Source organism: Vombatus ursinus, unplaced genomic scaffold (genome assembly GCF_900497805.2).
Source record: "Vombatus ursinus unplaced genomic scaffold, bare-nosed wombat genome assembly UNPS02014802.1, whole genome shotgun sequence".
NCBI lineage: Eukaryota > Metazoa > Chordata > Mammalia > Diprotodontia > Vombatidae > Vombatus > Vombatus ursinus.
This window is the reverse complement of record NW_020954580.1, coordinates 7,864,190-7,879,204: the sequence shown is the minus strand read 5'-3', so window position 1 is coordinate 7,879,204 and position 15,015 is coordinate 7,864,190. Positions and strand designations below refer to the sequence as shown.

Below are 15,015 nucleotides of genomic sequence, written 5' to 3'. Positions count from 1 at the left end.
GGGGGGGGGGGAGAGAGAGAGAGAGAGAGAGAGAGAGAGAGAGAGTGTGAGAGAGTGTGTGTGTGTGTGTGTGTGTGTGTGTGTGTGTGTGTGTGAGAGAGAGAGAGAGAGAGAGAGAGATTCTTTCCCCTCTTCCTCATAGGCAACGGTTCTCTGCTCCCATGATCTTTGCTCTGACCTTCACTCTGACCCCTAACCCTGAACTTAATACAATTTTCCAGGCTTTTGCTCTGGTTATACCTGACCCCTTCCCTCCCCCACCCCCCAACTCATGTTCCAGTCTTTCAATCTACAGTTTCCCTATGTCTGTGAAAGCTGGAGCCCATATGGCAAAGCCAAAGAAGAAACCCAGGGGAGGAACAGAAAAGGGGGTGGGGTGGGGCAGATAGAGAAAGGAGAAAGAAGTATTATGGGAGAAAAAAGGAGAAAAAGGGAGAAAGGTAGCTCTCTCTGTTGAACTGCATACTTCTCTTGTTTGAGCTGACACAGCAGGAAAAAAAGAAAGAAAAAAAGAGGAAATTGGGAAAAAAAGGGAAAAAAATCTAGTTAGAGTTTAATCTGTCTGTTGCTCTCCCAGTTCTAGCTGGTTGGCTCACTAGGAAACCTTTCAAAGACCTTTTTTTTAAAGGAAAGGAAAGGAAGAAGGAATCTGGCTCCCTCACTTTTCCATGAGCTTGTTCAACTCAGTCGACATGAATCTGGCTAATAAAACGAGCTCTGGAACTCAGTTTCCACATGGTTCTTTGACTAGGCAGGGAACTGTAGCTAGGCTGACCATGGAAGCCAGAAAGTGAGAGGAATTGCTGACACTTTGCCCCACCCTACCCACCTGCTGGCCAAAAGGCTGTCAATTCCATACCCCCAAATCCCTCATGATGAGGTCCCCAGTTTTTGATTAGGTGATGATTTTTTCCTGTGTCCCCTGAGCAGATAAAAATCAGTGTAGTATAGTCCCACATCTGACACTTGCTAACCCATGACAGTAAATAAAGTCGATTCATGGGAGTTTGTTTCCACACCTGTACAATATGGAAATTAACACTTGCTCCTGCCTATCTCAAAGAGTTGTTCTGAGGATCAAATTTATGTATAACAATTTCTGAACCATAAATTGATATTAGATACAAGCTATTTCTCTCTGCTCCAACTCCTGAATAGGTTAGAAACTTGAATTACTAAAATACAGAAAAAGCAGCCCTGCCCTTCATCTTCACAACCATTCTCCACTAGACTCCCTCCCAACACCTGGCCCTTTCCCTGGCTGACAATCTTGTCTCCCCTTTCTGTAATGCTAGACATCCTATGGGGATGTAGTACACCCCCCATTCACATTTCAGTAATGGAAATACATATGGGAACTGCTTTGGCTATTGTAATACAATACAATCATAAAACTTGGTCTCTGTGTACATAGCTCCCTTTTTAGCTTAAATCTAGGTTCCCTCTGTGTCTTTCAGGTTCACCATACTCTCTCCCTCTCTCTCTCTGTCACACACACACACACAGACACACATCTATCTATCACAAACATAATCTTGCTTTGATACATAAAGGCATATGATGGGTTGTGCCCAAAAGTAAGGTGTAATACTTCAAAAGTCTATCCTTTAACCCCCCCATCTCCACCCCATCAATTGCCTAATTATCTCACACTGGGTCTAGCACAGTGCACAGCACACAGTAGGTGCTTAATAAATGCTTGTTGCTGATTGATTGATGGATTACAATCACTGTTTATATCTCTGTATAGGTTAGTATGCTGTGATTGTAATTTTTTGTCTCAAATCTTGACTGTTTAGCTAACACTTCTGTCTCAGGCTCCTTCTCTGCCTTTGGACTTGTGGCTAAATGGGTGATAGCAATCCGGCTCTTGAGCTCCCTCTAGTTGCTCAGCAACACGCCTATGAAGATATACTTTGCAATCCTTTCTTTTTCATTCTCACACTTTACATTGGAGAAGCCATGGCTGCTTTCCACCTCCTTCGTTCCGACCTCAGAAATGGTGATTTTTTTTTCATGGTCTTTTTTTCCCCGTGGTGGGAACAAGCCCAGTCACTTTGTACATTTCTCCTTCTACTCCCTCCCTCACACTCCCATCTCTCAAAAGAGTGGAAGCGTAGGGGATGGTAGAGGCTGGGGGTTGCAGAAGAGGAATCTTATTTCTTTCCCTGCCGACATAGCTTCCCTCTGCCACAAACTGGTTAAAGCTATTCTAAACCATCCTGCTCTGTCCCTAACACTGGATCTTGCAGGAACCCCTTTAAATTGTTGGGGGGGGGAGGCTGGGGCCGGGCGATAGATGATGTCTACGTTTCCTTCCAGAATATTTGAACATTTTGTGATTCCGAGATGTGGCCAGACCCCATTCTCAAAAAAAAAAAAGAAACCTTCAGGCAAAGCCACCCAGCTCACGTAAGTCATACACCTGCTCCGGGGGCGGTGGGGGTGGGGCAGGAGGGGCGCGCATAAGAAGGCGGAGCGAGGGGGCGGGGAAGCAAGCCTGGCCAGACAAGGGAAACCAGCCCCCTTGCTCACGGGGTGGCACTAGCCAGTTGCTCGAAGGCATGAGGGTGGGGGAGGGGAGCAGCAGTTTCTGGTAGCATCACGCTTAGGAAACAGCCTACGCTCTTGGAGGACTGGGACTCCAGGGTCCTTCAAGCTGCTCTCCTTGAATGTCTATCTCCCTAGCCCTTCCACCAACAGTCTCTCTCCCTTTCACACACACACACACACACACACACACACACGCGGCGCATGACTCTGTTTGGGGATACTTTGCATAGTTTCAATGTGACCAGGTTATTACACAGCGTGCTAGGTTCCAAGACAGGAAATCAACTCATACCTTTTCCCCGGCGCTAAGCTAGTTCAAATTCACATTTCTGAGGATCAAGGCCAGTCCGGCCGCCCTTTTTTTTTTTTTGCTCCTAATAAAAATAACCAGGTTCTGGGCCACCTTCCCTGAGCCTCGCCCTCTCCATGGCCCCCACCACCTTTTTCAAAATGCAACCCCTGGAATTACTTGTTGATCCAAGCCCAGTTAGGAGGGCGGCCGGGGTGGGAACAGGGGATAGGGGCAGACAACCCTCTGGACACTCAAGCCACAAGATGTCACCCGGGAAAGCCGACCTGCCTTCAAGAGTTTGGCAACCGCGACCACACGGCTCCCGGACACCACAACTCCTTTGCACTGCATGCACTACGGAAAAGAGTGTGTGCGGGGTTAGAATGTATGGTCGTGCAGTGAGGTGGGGGTGGGAGGCAACAATGGCTGGGGCTGGGGTTGGGGGGCGGGGAGGGAGGTGCACCGGGATCTGAGCCAGCAGACTTCTCCAAGTTCAGAATTTCTAAGCGCAGTTTTTCTAACCCCCTCTGAAAGGAGTCAGTTACAGTCAGTCTGGGCGGGACGTGCCCATGGCTCTGATCTGGGACCTCTGGCTCAGGTTCCTCTCTCGATTTTCCTCCCACCCTCTCTTTTTAAGGATCAGGTAAAGTCGAAAGGGGATGGGACGGGGAAAGAGCCCCAGATCTTTCCCCATTGAGCCCCGAACCCTGTCAAGAACTGCAGGATGCTCGACAAGGGCGGGGGAGGGGGAGATTTGAGGGGGGGCGGAAGTTACAGGTTGAGAGTCTTAGCTGCACAAACTTCAACAATTCTGGAGTGTGGCCCCCCATCCGCATCTCCCCCCACCTCTTCTTGAATATAATATGTTCTTGACCCCCAGTACACTTACTCCCCAGGGCGTAGGGATCTGCCGAACGCTTGGTTGGGAGTATTATAGATGGAGACTGGGAGGGGTGGAGTGGAGAGCAGCTGGAGGAGGTTGGATTTCGGAGTAGCCAATCTTTCTCCCGCCACCTTCCCACCCTCACCTTTACCCCGCGGTACAATTCAAATTTCTGGGGCTGCTGGGGAAGAGCGAGTAGGAAAATGCCAGGAGAAGCAAGCCCAGCTTTCCTTCTTTGCTGATGGAGACTGGGCAGCGAGCCAAGGCCAGGCGGGAAGGTGCGCGCGGAGAGGGAGGTGGTGGTGGTGTGGGAAAGAGAAGGAATTTTGAATTTTAAAGCCTATCATTCACCCCAAGTTCAAAAGCACTGATCCTGAGTGCGAAAAATAAAAATAAAAACAGCTTTCTCGAAAGCAATTTGCCATTAGTAATGAGGGTGGGGTCCTGAGAATTATATAAGCGGACGGAGAGCGGGGGAAAGGGAAAGAGAAGGGGTGGCAAGGGGTGCAGCAGCAAAGAAAAGAATGCCCCCCTCTCTAATTAAAGCAGATTCTCGGCGGACCATTTCTTTTTTCTAGTTAGGAACAAATTGCGAAGGGGGGATGGGTGGGTGGGTGGAAAATTAATGTGCTGGGATGGTAGAAAGCACCACCCCAGCCTGGAGTCTGGGGGTGTCAGGAGTTGGAGTAGAGAATCCCAGCTGAGATCAGCAGTTGGGAGGGGGTAAGGGAACATCAAAGAGAAAATGGGGGAAGTGGGATCCGCGAGGTTGCGAAGCAGCCTAGAGCGGCAGGATTGGGCAGGTGCCTCCAGTATCGTGGAGAAAAAATTCCCAACACCCAAGTCCAGGCTGGCTCCAAGCCACTTGCAAAGGAAAGGGAGATTGTGGGTTTCAAGCACTTCCCTGCTAGCCTCCCGCCGCGCAATGAATGACCCGGAGTATAAGGCTCCCTCACCGATCTTGGCTTGCTCGCGGTAGCTCTTTTCGTTCAGGCAGACCCCGCGTCCGTGCAGGAGGGCGTGCAAGGGCTTCTCCTCGTCCTGTCGGGGGAGGCAACGGAGCCCTTGGGCGCAACGCTCAGTGTACACCCCGCACGACTGCCCCTCGTTCAGCGCGCAGGTCATGCAGCAGCCGCAGCCGGGCTCCTTGACCAGCTCGCAACCCAGGGGGCTCGGGGGGCACATGGACAGGGCTTTCTCGTCGCACGCTTCGCAGTGCACGAAAGAGCCCAGGCCTTGGGCTGCTCCGATGCAGGCGGACAGCAGCAGGAACACCGTAGGCAGCACCATCTTCCTAAAGATCCCCCTTACCTTGGGGCACGGTGCAGGACTGGGGAGACTGTGGGGGCAGGGTGTGTGTATGGAGGGCCGAGTCTTAATATCTACCCAGCTACCTATTGTCTTGGAAACAAGACAAGGGCTTTCCTCCTTTTCCTCTCCCTACCAGGGGTTTAAAAAAGGAGAAAAATTGAGGTGATGGGAGAGCTGGTCTCAGTTGCAAGAATTAAAGCTTGCAACAGTTTGGGGCAAAGAAAAAAAATCACCAGGTGGAAGGATAAAGAGGAATGGAAAAATAACCCCCCCAAATCCCAGCTCACCTGCCTTTTTAAAAGTGAAAAAAAGCCCCACAAGACAGGTCACCCCAAAGCAACCACCGGAAAATTTGCTTGAAGGATGGGGAGGAGAAGTTTTTTAAAAATTTAAGCTCACACCCGAGCATCAAGTGGATCGGGGTTGCCACGGAGCAGGTAGAAGGCTGCCTGACCAAAAAAAAAAAAAAAAAGTATAAGCAAGAATTTTTTTACTATATAAAAACCCCTCTTTTCTCCTGTCCACCACCTCTTCCAAATCGTCAGGTTCTCTGCAAAGCACGAATAAGAGTCCTGCGGAAGGAGGAGGAAGGGGGAAAATTATTATAAAAGCACCACCACTTTGTAGCTCTCCCAACACTTTTCCCCTGGAGAAGTTTCTAAAGAGACTGATTATTGCCGAGCAGGCTGTCTTTTTTAAATAGACGTCCCCCTGGCTGCCGGCCAGCCGTTCGCTGCAACCCGAGAGCACACGACACCCAGTCTGAAAAGATGCCAGCAACTCGCGCAATATTGCAGCGCACACTCACACGGCCTGGGGGGTGGGGCGAGGACTTCGAGAGACCGAGCCGGCTACCCCTCTAGTCTTGAACACCACCCCTCCCCCCGGAATGTAAGGAAGGGGCGCAGGATTTGGGCTGCTGGAAAGCGGGTCAAGCAGAAAGGAGAACCAATTCTCTTGCAGGGATGGACACAATAAGCCATGTAACTCTGTCTCACCCCCACTCCCACCCCGAGACTCACACACCCCGGGCTCAGGGAGCTGGAGGGAGAAGCAGTTCAGTTTTAGCCAACTCTATATATACAGAGTCGAAGAAAATCTTTTCTAAGCCTTGCAAATCGGCTGTTTGCTGATGTGTATTTAAGTTACCATGTAAGGTTTGGGAAGATGGGGTTGGGGGGGGGGTGAGGCGGTGGCTGGAGGTGGTGGGCTGAGTTTTTTTAAAAAGGAGAAAGAAAAAAAGATTTTTTGGGAAACTTTGCAAATTTCTGTTCACCTGGTTCTCTTAAGTGACCATTCATTCCCTTTGGGATATGTTATTGGAACAGGGATGCTTGTGAGCCCCAATTCCCCCTTACTTGGCCTGTGTCTCTGTGTAAGGGCAGTGTGTATGAATGAACAGGTTTGTGGGTGGTTTTCTTTTTTTTTTTTGAGGCAGTGGACAACACACAATTTAATGTTGTGAGCAGTGAGGAAAGAATTAATGTAACATTCACTGTTTAGGAAAGCCAAACAATTGAGATTACTGGTGAGAAAATCTAGTCATTTGTAAATCTGCCTTATGAAGTAGAGCATAATCTCGGAATATTCTTTTGGGTGGATAAGCTTGTTGGATTTATACTGCCATCCCCTTTGGGTTTCTTTCAGCTTTATTTCTAAGGACTTTCAACTAGATAGAGTGGGGTGTGTGTGTGTGTGTGTGTGTGTGAGAGAGAGAGAGAGAGAGAGAGAGAGAGAGAGAGAGAGAGAGAGCCTGCCTTTTGGAATAAAGATAACCACTTACAGATATACTGTGTAGATTAGGGTCCCTCTTCTGTGACCAGAAATGTTATGAGACCAGCTGAAACCCACCACAATTAGGACACTTGCTGGCCTAACCCAATCTTCCTCCCAGACTTTTCTCAATAAAATGCAGGGAAACCTCAGGCTGGAGCAGAGGTACTGAATTGGAGCTGAACTGAAATTGATTTAGGAAATGAGCTTCAGAAACCCAGGAAATTTTTCCAATAATTTCCAGGTGGTATTTTTTTTTTTTTTTTTTAGTTTGGAAGTGGATAGGAGCTATCCCTCTCTGCCTTCTCTCTCCTTTCTTTATGAAATTTCCTTCAGACCAGGGGCTGTATTTCATAGCATTTGCCACTAGACTGCACTCTTATCTATGATTAAAAAAACTTCAGCAGAGTTTACTTAAAATACTTAACTCACTGGCCATGCTGAGTAGATGACCATTTTATGTTGCTAACGTTCCCACGTTCCCTCCCACCTGTCTGTTTGCTATAGGAGGTATTAAGGAACAAGGCATTGAAATATAAAATCGGACTTTTCCTTCTTCCCAAACAGAGTGGGGGAGAATACAGACATCTATGTATCTCTATAGTTTTAAATGGCTCTAGGCTTTTTTCTCTTTGTTTCTCCCTTATAGCTGAGATTTGGAGGAGTTGGGGACCTCCTCCCCACCCCTGACTATGCATTTTTCACTTTTTTTGGTCTGCTACGGGTTAGAAAAAAAGTAGAAAAACTTTGTTGTGTACTACTTACACACCATTTCAGCTGAGTCCAGGGACACTGGCAGCATTTGGGCAGAATGGAGTTGTGTCTCTTTTTTCTTCTAAAGAAATATGAGCTACCTAGTTTCAGCCATCCTATATTCATGGGGTGACTGCTATAGACGATGTATCTTTTGGTCTGGCAAACTTCCAGTGGAGGGAAAAATAACACCTCTGAGGAAAGGTGAAAAGAAGAGGGGACGATTCACTTGAGAGGAGAGAAGACTTGGTGTTGGGGGTGTGGGGTTTAGATTTTGAGCATTGATATACAAATAAGATCTCCACCTCTAGGGAGGGAAGGTGAGGGGAAATGGATGGTAGTGGAGTGAGAAATTGAGTTTGGTTACATGGAAGAGCAGCCTATCAGGGAGTTTTAAAGACAATGGAAAGTCTGCCTAATGAAATTGTGTTCTCCAGAGTATTTGAAAAATAGATCATTTCTCTTGTCTGGGTCTGATATAGATTTCTCCCAAGGCCAGTGGATGGATCAGACAAACTCTGACCCTAAGATGCTATGATGCTGAAGAGCAATGTATTCTACTTTTGGCTCCCTCCCAACTTAAAGGTTCATATTCCCTCTCTCTCCTCCCCTCACTAATTTTTAGGTTCTTTTGTTCTTCTTTGTTCTACTACCACTGTGAAGGTCAGGCATAGACTTCCTTATGAGTGCACCGTGCTGGACTCAGGAATGAAAATCATCTATTTTAGCAAGTTTAGTTGGAAGTTCACTTTATCCTTTCCAGATTGTAATTTCAGGGGTCAGAGGTCTTCTTCCTTCAATTCCCTTCAGTCTGGCATAAGACAATTTTTAAGATACTTTAGTCAGGAGAGGAAGGAGGCTAAATGCTGCTCTCTTGTTCAGGGTCCCTCCTTTTGGGGTTCTTAAGAGTGTAGCTGCAGATTGAAAGGTTTCAGCAAATAAAATTTTATAAAGATTGGTCTTTGTGGGTTAATCTTTTAAAATGTCAGTAGCGGGTGTCTGCCACTGTCTTTTTGAACTGAAGGAAGGAAATTAGAGAAAAGGTGGGGAGCTTGTAGTAAAGCCAGAGTCCAAAGAGAGAGTGAGATGAAGGAAGAGGTCTGATCTGTATCCAGACTTCTCATTCTAGAGGGAGGGAATGAGACAAATAAACTCTTTTTCATCCTTACTTCTAGGACAAGAATGGGCTTTCAAAAGCTGTTCCTTTTTCTAGATAGCATTGAAAAAATTCTCTCCTTTCTTAGAATATCAAACTCAGTTATTCAGGAGATAGGCATCCACTGTGGGCCCTGTCCCCTGCTTACCCTTCCCTAGTCCTAAATGACCACAAGTGAGGGTTTTGGAAAAAGTATAGCAACTGTCCATTAAGGATTTACAGTGGTATGGTAGAAGTATCCTGATCTTGCTTCTCTCTACAAACCCCCTCACCTTTCTCTGAGACAGGATTGCCTCCAAACCACACCAAATAACTCTCAATCTCTGGTCTTGCTAAAGAACTCAGAAGACAGAGATTGATCACTTTCCTGTATGCCAGGGCACAGGGAATACACTCTTGTTCTTTTGCCTCATGCTTGTCCATAACATAAAGGATTTTTTTTTTTAAGAAATACTGTATATAAAGTGGCAGTCACTGAGGCTCTACCAGAAACCAAGAAATTCTGAACAGCTTAAACTTTTCTCTGTTTAGCCTTTCAAACAGCCTGGCTGTAGTGAAGTCACTGAAGGCTAGGTGGCAGAATGAATACATTATTCGGCACAGGCTTCCTGGGAATGAGAAGAAGGAATTGAGTTCTTTGGCCCTTATCTCTACTTGTAGGGGAAAACTGAAATGTTATGGACATATGCCACTGGGAAGTGAATTGAAAGCTTCTCTTACCCCAAACCCACATCAATACCATCAATGTAGGAATTCATTAGCCTTTTTTTGTGGGGGGGGTGGGAGAGGTGGATCAAGACCTGTAAGGAACTCCTAGTGAAGAAACTCCTTTCACCAACACAGAGTGTATCAGCGAGTGTTCTGTTTAGAGAGCAGTTTAGGGCCCTGAGAAGTTAAATGACTTACCCAGTCACCCAGCAAGCACTAGACAGGACTTAGAACCAGGTCTTCAAGACTACTAGGTGGACTCCTTGGAGTCCACTAGAATCAGCTATGCCACATTGCCTCTCTCTCTCAGATCAGCCTTGAAATGTACCTCAAGCATTTTGTTTCATCACTTGAATCAATAATGCTCTTTGTCCACCTTGGCAGTAGGACCAAGGAGCATCAAATGAGAATATTTGTAAAGTGCTCAGCGCACGGTAGGTGCATAATAAATGTCTATCACTTCCCTTCTCATCTTCATGGGCTTTTTAAGTTTTAGTCTTTGTTTTCTTTTAACTGGTTATGTGACCATATAAATCATCTCACCTCTCTTGGCTTCAGTTTCCTCGTTGGAAAGCTAGGGACCAGGAGTAGACTCAAACATTCTGTGCTCCATTTTTTAAGTCCCTGGCTTTGTAGAGACTGGTCCATTTGAAATGAGTTATAAAGGCATTAATGAATGCCAGTAAGCCCAATGGATTTAATCCCATTCATGGATAGGACTTGGCCATTTGGCATCTTTGCTCATTAATAAATTAGTGTAGCTATATAGACAGTGAACTAGGGGGCTGCAAAGACCAAATTAAAGCTAGGTCAGGTCAGAATTAATTGCTTTTGGCGAAAGGCCAAGGCAAAGTTAGCACAAAGGACAGGTATATTGTAAGCCCAAACACTGATAGAATGGGTTTCTGCCTGTGACAGTATTTCAGAGTTAGTTTCACAAAGAGACCCACCAAAGCAATATATCTCTGTGTGGATTTAATGACAGTGTCTAAAATAACCTTAGCTCGTATTTCTAAGCTCACATGTCCAAAAAGGGAGTCACTAAAAGTTAGGCCTATAGCTGACAGTAATTCATTTTGTCTGTTATTATTCTTGAGTGGCTGACTACTAGTTAGATTCACCCCAAAAATGATTCTGGAATAGTTTCAGATATAAAGGAAAGAGTTAAAAGATAAAGGAAGCTTTCTAGTCCAGAGGCTCAACAAATAAGGTGCCCTGCAGGGCTAAGAGGATCATATCTACTTTATAATCATGACTCTGGGATGGTCTGGAAAAAGATTGCCTTAAAGGCTTCTCTGAGCTTGGAAAAAACATGATCTGTTGGGACCAAGAAGTGAGATATCTTTGTTCCAGTGCTCCTAGGTCAAGAAAGGGTGGGACAGGGAGGGGCAGGTAGGGCAAGAAAAAGTTGGGGAGTAGCTCAGGAGAAAGGGGCAACCTTGAAAGCAATGTCTCTTGAAGGGCAGTTTTATGGGATGGTGGGCAGGGTAACCCTTTAGAAAGCAGTGACCCTGCTGACCTTAGAGGTGGTGAGATTGCCACTTAGAGTTTCCCTACGGTTATACCCAGGTCCATAAAAAAAGAAGATAACCTATAGAATTCTCATGCTGGTTTGCATGATTGTCAATGCTTTGTTTAGGCTTACACAGGCTGTGCATTCTATTCTTAGAATGTTTGCAAGTTAACATGTGACTGTTTTCCCTAAAAGCTGTCATTTCTTGACAGAACTGTAACTAGGGTAGGGTCAATGGAGCTTTGCTCCAAGATGTGGAAATTTAATATATGCTCTCCTTTAGCAGAGCAGATGCCACTATGTTGATTAATTTTCTCTTCTACTTAAGCTTATTATCTCAGTCCCCTTAAGAATAGCGGCATCTCCTCTCTCCACACTCTTTCCTTTCATGATTTCATAAGCTCTAATGGGTTAATTATTATCTCTATGCAAGTGAGCTCCATATCTATATATCCTTTTTTTTTTTTTTTGGCAATTGGGGTTAAGTGATTTGCCCAGGGTCACACAGCTAGTAAGTGTCAAGGCTTTGGTCTGAGGCCAGATTTGAACTCAGGTCCTCTTGACTTCAAGGCCAGTGCTCTATCCACTGTGCCACCTAGCTGCCCCCCATATCTATATATCAAGCCCTAATCTTTCCATGAACTCTATTCCCATATTACCAGCTGTCTCCTGGATATATCCCTTAGGCATCTCAAAATTAATATTTCAAAATGGAAATCATATTTTTCCTCCAACTAATCCTTCTTCCAAACTTCTCTATTTTTATTGATAGCATCCATCATCCATCCACCATAGAGGTTCACAATCTTAGAATGACTTGACTTTTCTTCCTGCCATAACCCTGCATATTGAATCAGTTGCCAAGGCTTACAGAACATACCTCCCTAATATCTCACTCATGAATCCTTTTTTCCCCCACTCACATACCCTTAACATCGCCTAGCTCAGACCCTAATCATCTCTTACCTGGCCCATTGTAATAGCCTCCTAATTGGTCTGCCAGCATCCCTTCCCTTCCCTCTCCAATCCACCAGCTGATACATAGATATTCCTAAAACACAAATCTGACTAGGTCATCCTCCTCTCAAAAATCTTCAAGGACTCCCTATGGCCTCTAGAATAAAACACAAAACTCTCAACCTGGCATTCAAAGCTCTCCACTATCTGCCTTCCACTTGTCTTTCTGGTTCTTCACATTACTCCCCACCAAGTATTCAAAGCTGAAATCCCTCCAGACTGCTTGTTGTTTGCTGTAAACAAATTCTGTCAAAAGCCTCCATGGACTTGTGTGAATGTCTCTCTTTACAGAGGTAAAGCTTCATTCAGAACACAGCTCAATTGCCAGCTTTATAAAGCCTTTCCTGCCCTCTCCCCCTCACCTTTTGGTTTCTCTCTCTCTCTCTCTCTCTCTCTCTCTCTCTCTCTCTCTCTCTCTCCCTCCCTCTCTCCATTACTTGTAGACTTTCTATTTATTTACTTGTGTATACATTGTTTCCCCCTGCTGGAATATAAACTTACTGAGGGCAGATACTTTCTCATTTTGTCTTTGTAGTTCTAATACCAGGCACGGGGGCCAGCTATTCACATAGCAGGAACTTAATAAACTTAAAATGATTTGAATTACAACTTGGGAGCATCATGTAGTGGAGTTCTCACCTTGAAGTCAGGAAACCCAAGGTTCTAGTGGAATCTCTGAAAGTAAAAGCTGTATGACCATGAGCAAGTTACTCAACCTTGAAGTGCCCCAGGCAACTTTCCAGGACTATTTACCAATGGATTGCCAATTTGCTAAAGTAGGAGTTTCTGCACCAACAGACCTCTTTTCCCCTTTCCTCTGGCTATATAGGTGTGGTGGGCTGGTGGCACAGTAGGTAGAGCAATGGACTTGGAATAAGGAAAATAAAATCAAATCCAGGGGTTCAAATCCAACCTCAGATATTACTAACTATATGACACTGGCAAGTTACTTAACTGCTTTCTGCCTTGGTTTCCTCAACTGTAAAGTGGAGATTATGATAGTACCTGCCTCCTAGGGTTGTTGTAAGAATCAAATGAGATGTTTTTAAAAAGAGTTTTGCAAACCTTATAACATTATATAAGCACTAGTTATTATTATATGTATTGATATCAAGTTGAATTAAGGGAACATTTCCTGCTGCTCGCCCCAAGCAACTTTCATGCTGTTTTGCCTGACCTGAGTGTGAAAATTGGTAGTTATGACTCTTGTTTCTTTCTCATTACTCCTTTAAGCTAGCCCCTCATGTATATACTCAGCTCTGGGATATCTGATATGCCAAAGAGAGAGGGGAGTCAAATGGAGTCAGAAGGAAGAAGGAAATTCCTAGGCTAAGTCAGACCAATGCTGGAGATGAACACTTTTAGCTTCAAGTGCCACCAGAAAGATACTACAATGACTATGCCTCCCAAAGTCCACGTATAGTGAGGTAGAAACAATTGGGTGGGCATGGATTCAGAAAGGTCTTTCAGGCTCAAATATACTCCTATCGCTTACTAAGAGTGTGACCATGGACAAGTTATGAGTCTCAGTTTTCCCATCTGTAAAATGGAGATAGTCATACTCACACGACCTATCTCACAAGGCTGTTTATGAAACCACTGTGTAAACTGTCAAGAACTATATGAATGTGAATTGGTAGGATTATTCGTAGACCTAACATAGATAAGTGTAAGGAAGAAAGAGAGAGAAAAGAAAAGGAGGAAAACTGGAGGAAAGAAAAGTCAGAGAGGCAAGAAGATACAGTCAGTTATACAGTGGTGTGGTGGTAAATGTTTAACAATAGGATCTCTAGGGGGGAAAATGTACCATACCAGTATAGTTATAGGTTCAATCTGCATTAACATTTTCTCCATCACTTTCTAAAGTCTTGACAATCAAAAAACAATAAATTTAGCCCTTATTTGTAGTGTTTGGCGATTTCTGAGGTGTGAGTGTTCATTCTAAAAATGTAACAATGTACTTGGGAGGCAGTGCAAGCTGTCTCTTAGCTCAACCTTGGCAGCACACCCCACGTGTGTATGGAAATATACATGTATATTCATGCACACACATATAGATGTATATATGTGTAAACGGGTGTGTGTGTATGTATATCTATATCTATGTCTATATCCTTTGCCACCTACTTTATAAGGTTGGTTGTTAATAGTACTCAGGGCTAAAAGAGACCTTAGAGATTATTTGGTCCAACACCCTCATTTTATAGCTGAGGAATCTCTTTCATCAGCCTGTGTATCCTAGGGAGGTAAAGTAATTTACCCAAGGCTACATAGGGTAGCAGAATGGGGTCTTAAACTAGGTCCCTTGACTCCAAATCTCACACTCATGAGTACAGCCTGCCTCCTTAGGTGCGTGTGTGTGTGTGTGTGTGTGTGTGTGTGTGTGAAGATAAAATAAAATAATATATATAAAGCACTTTCTAGACCACAAAGTACTATGAATTATTATTTTTATTATTATTAGTTGGGGAGAGAGGACCCCCAACAATGACCTCTAATAACTTCTACCACAGGTCATTTTTTTTCTCCTGATTTAGAAGCTGCTTGTGTTCTCAGTTACTTTGATTCTTGGAATCAAAGAAGGGGTTCTTAGACTGAATCAAGGGCAACTTGTTGGTTATATGGGATGATGAGAAGAAAAGGATCGTAGCACCATAGGCCTTCCTTCCTTCCTTCCTTCCTTCCTTCCTTCCTTCCTTCTTTCCTTCCTTCCCTCCTTCCTTCCCTCCCTCATTCCTTCCTTGCTTCTTCTTCCTTCCTTCCTCTTCCTTCCTTCCTTCCTTCCTTCCTTCCTTCCTTCCTTCCTTCCTTCCTTCCTTCCTTCCTTCTTCTTCCTTTCTTTCTTATTCACTTAACTTTGATTTTCAGTTCTAAATTCTCTCTTTTGTGCCACCCCCTGAGAAGGCAAGAAGTATGAAAGTTATTATACATATGAAGTCAGGCAAAACATGTTTCCATATTAGCCATGCTCTGATGGACCACAGATTTAGAACTGGAAAGGCCCTTCTGGATCAACTTGTTCAATTCTCTCATTTTACAAATGAGGAAACTGAGGT

At 44.8% G+C, this 15,015-nt stretch overlaps 1 protein-coding gene across 1 annotated transcript in view; it reads right to left on the bottom strand.

Moving 5' to 3' along the window:
• IGFBP5 (insulin like growth factor binding protein 5) overlaps positions 1–5,694 on the bottom strand; it is a 25,879-nt gene extending 20,185 nt beyond the window's left edge. Inside the window, exon 1 of the mRNA XM_027873621.1 lies at positions 4,685–5,694. Within this exon, the coding sequence (XP_027729422.1) occupies positions 4,685–5,018 (334 nt within the window). The 5' untranslated portion in view covers positions 5,019–5,694. The remainder of the gene's footprint in view (positions 1–4,684) is intronic.
• Positions 5,695–15,015: the final 9,321 nt, after the last annotated feature.